The following is a 1,461-nucleotide window of genomic DNA, read 5'->3' as shown; positions in this document are numbered from 1 at the left end:
GCTGTCTTAACCGCGGCTTGTGTACTGCATCATTACTGTGTCTGTTCCCCTTTCGGGCTTGAACTGATGGTAAAACTAATGACATTATTTACTGTCTTTACATTTATTTTGAAAGATGAAGCTTGCGATTATGGTAAGGGGCGTTACATTTCCGACGAGTGCTTGCGGTGTTCGGCCAATCACAATGCACTGGGTCAGCTGGCCAATCAGAGCAGACTGCGCTTGTCGGAAGGAGGAACTTTGTAGAAAACGAAGCGTTTGAGAGAGGCGGGGCATAGAGGACCTACAATAATGTACAGTATTTGAAAAATAATGTGTTTTTTGAACATTAAAGCATGTCAACATATTCTGTTACACCAAATACACAAAATAATGATCTTTAAAAAAGCATCATATGACCCCTTTAACGTTGCTTTTCATGAACAAATGCTGCTAATTGGAGGTGGCAACTGCAGTGAGGAGGCCCGGTCGAATCAGCTCTGAGTGAACAAGCTAATGACAGATAGAGGGGAAGGCCGGCCGCCGGGCAGGATGACCTTAGTGTGTCCGGTGGGTCAGGAACGGGGAGAACAACATCTGCAGGAATGTGTTTTATAGTGTCCATCACAAAAACAGATCATGCATACCTTTTGTCTTTTCCTTTCAGATCAAGAATGCTGAAGACACAATGGATCCCCTAGTTCATCTGAGCCCGCTGAGAGTCCGAATCTCTGCTCTCCCGCACCCCACGCACCCACCTCGTCCCTGGGCACCCGACCCTGCGCCTTTCGCCTTCTCCTGGAGGAGTGAGTAGAGTTTTCACACCGACACACGGGAGAAAGTTACCCTTCCAGTGTAAATATGACTGCATGGAGGTCTCAGTGGCGTCTGGTCCTGCTCAACTCGCTGACGTGTGGCCTAGAGATCTGCGTGGCGGCTGGGATCACCTATGTGCCCCCTCTGTTGCTGGAGGCCGGAGTGGAGGAACAGTACATGACGATGGTTTTAGGTAAGGTTTCAGTCTAACCTTGGAATGTCCAACTAGGGTTTATGATTGGTTAATGAAGGGCCGTGCTGTAAACAGCAAGTCAAGGTTGTTTCCCACTAAGGAGTCGATCCTATAATGGGGGTCATTATCATAATTACTGGCTAAATCACTTGCTGCCCCATCCAGGTGGTAATCAGGTGCTAATTGGAAGGCACCGGACTGCAGGAAGAGGCCTGGAGGCTCGAGGGGTCAGCAGCTGTGTGGAAGCTTGTATAGTTTTACTGCATCCTGTTAAAATTCTGTGGGACTTTCCTCTGGACTTTCATCAGATAATATAGTCATCATGGGCTGCCTTAGAGCCGGAAGCTTCTTTCTCAGATATAGTAGGTTTGTGCAGTTGACTCTTATTTAAATGTGCTCTTTTTACATTTCTCTCCCCCTATGTTCCGTTAATTATGTTAGGAGGTTTGAAATGCATTTTCAAAAATTTCACT

General features: G+C 46.7%; 1 protein-coding gene across 3 annotated transcripts in view; it reads left to right on the top strand.

Annotated features, from left to right (window-relative positions):
• LOC107686625 (solute carrier family 45 member 3) overlaps positions 1–1,461 on the top strand; it is a 35,010-nt gene that overhangs the window by 19,658 nt on the left and 13,891 nt on the right. For 2 of the 3 annotated variants that reach the window (XM_016483683.1, XM_016483685.1), the window contains exon 2: positions 647–988. In XM_016483683.1, the coding sequence (XP_016339169.1) occupies positions 841–988 (148 nt within the window). In that variant the 5' untranslated portion in view covers positions 647–840. Of the gene's footprint in view, positions 1–361; positions 550–646; positions 989–1,461 lie in introns of those variants that run through there. The other variant, XM_016483684.1, reaches the window with a different exon arrangement.

This window comes from Sinocyclocheilus anshuiensis, unplaced genomic scaffold (genome assembly GCF_001515605.1).
Source record: "Sinocyclocheilus anshuiensis isolate Anshui unplaced genomic scaffold, SAMN03320099.WGS_v1.1 scaffold1102, whole genome shotgun sequence".
NCBI lineage: Eukaryota > Metazoa > Chordata > Actinopteri > Cypriniformes > Cyprinidae > Sinocyclocheilus > Sinocyclocheilus anshuiensis.
This window is presented reverse-complemented; position numbering and strand designations above follow the sequence as displayed.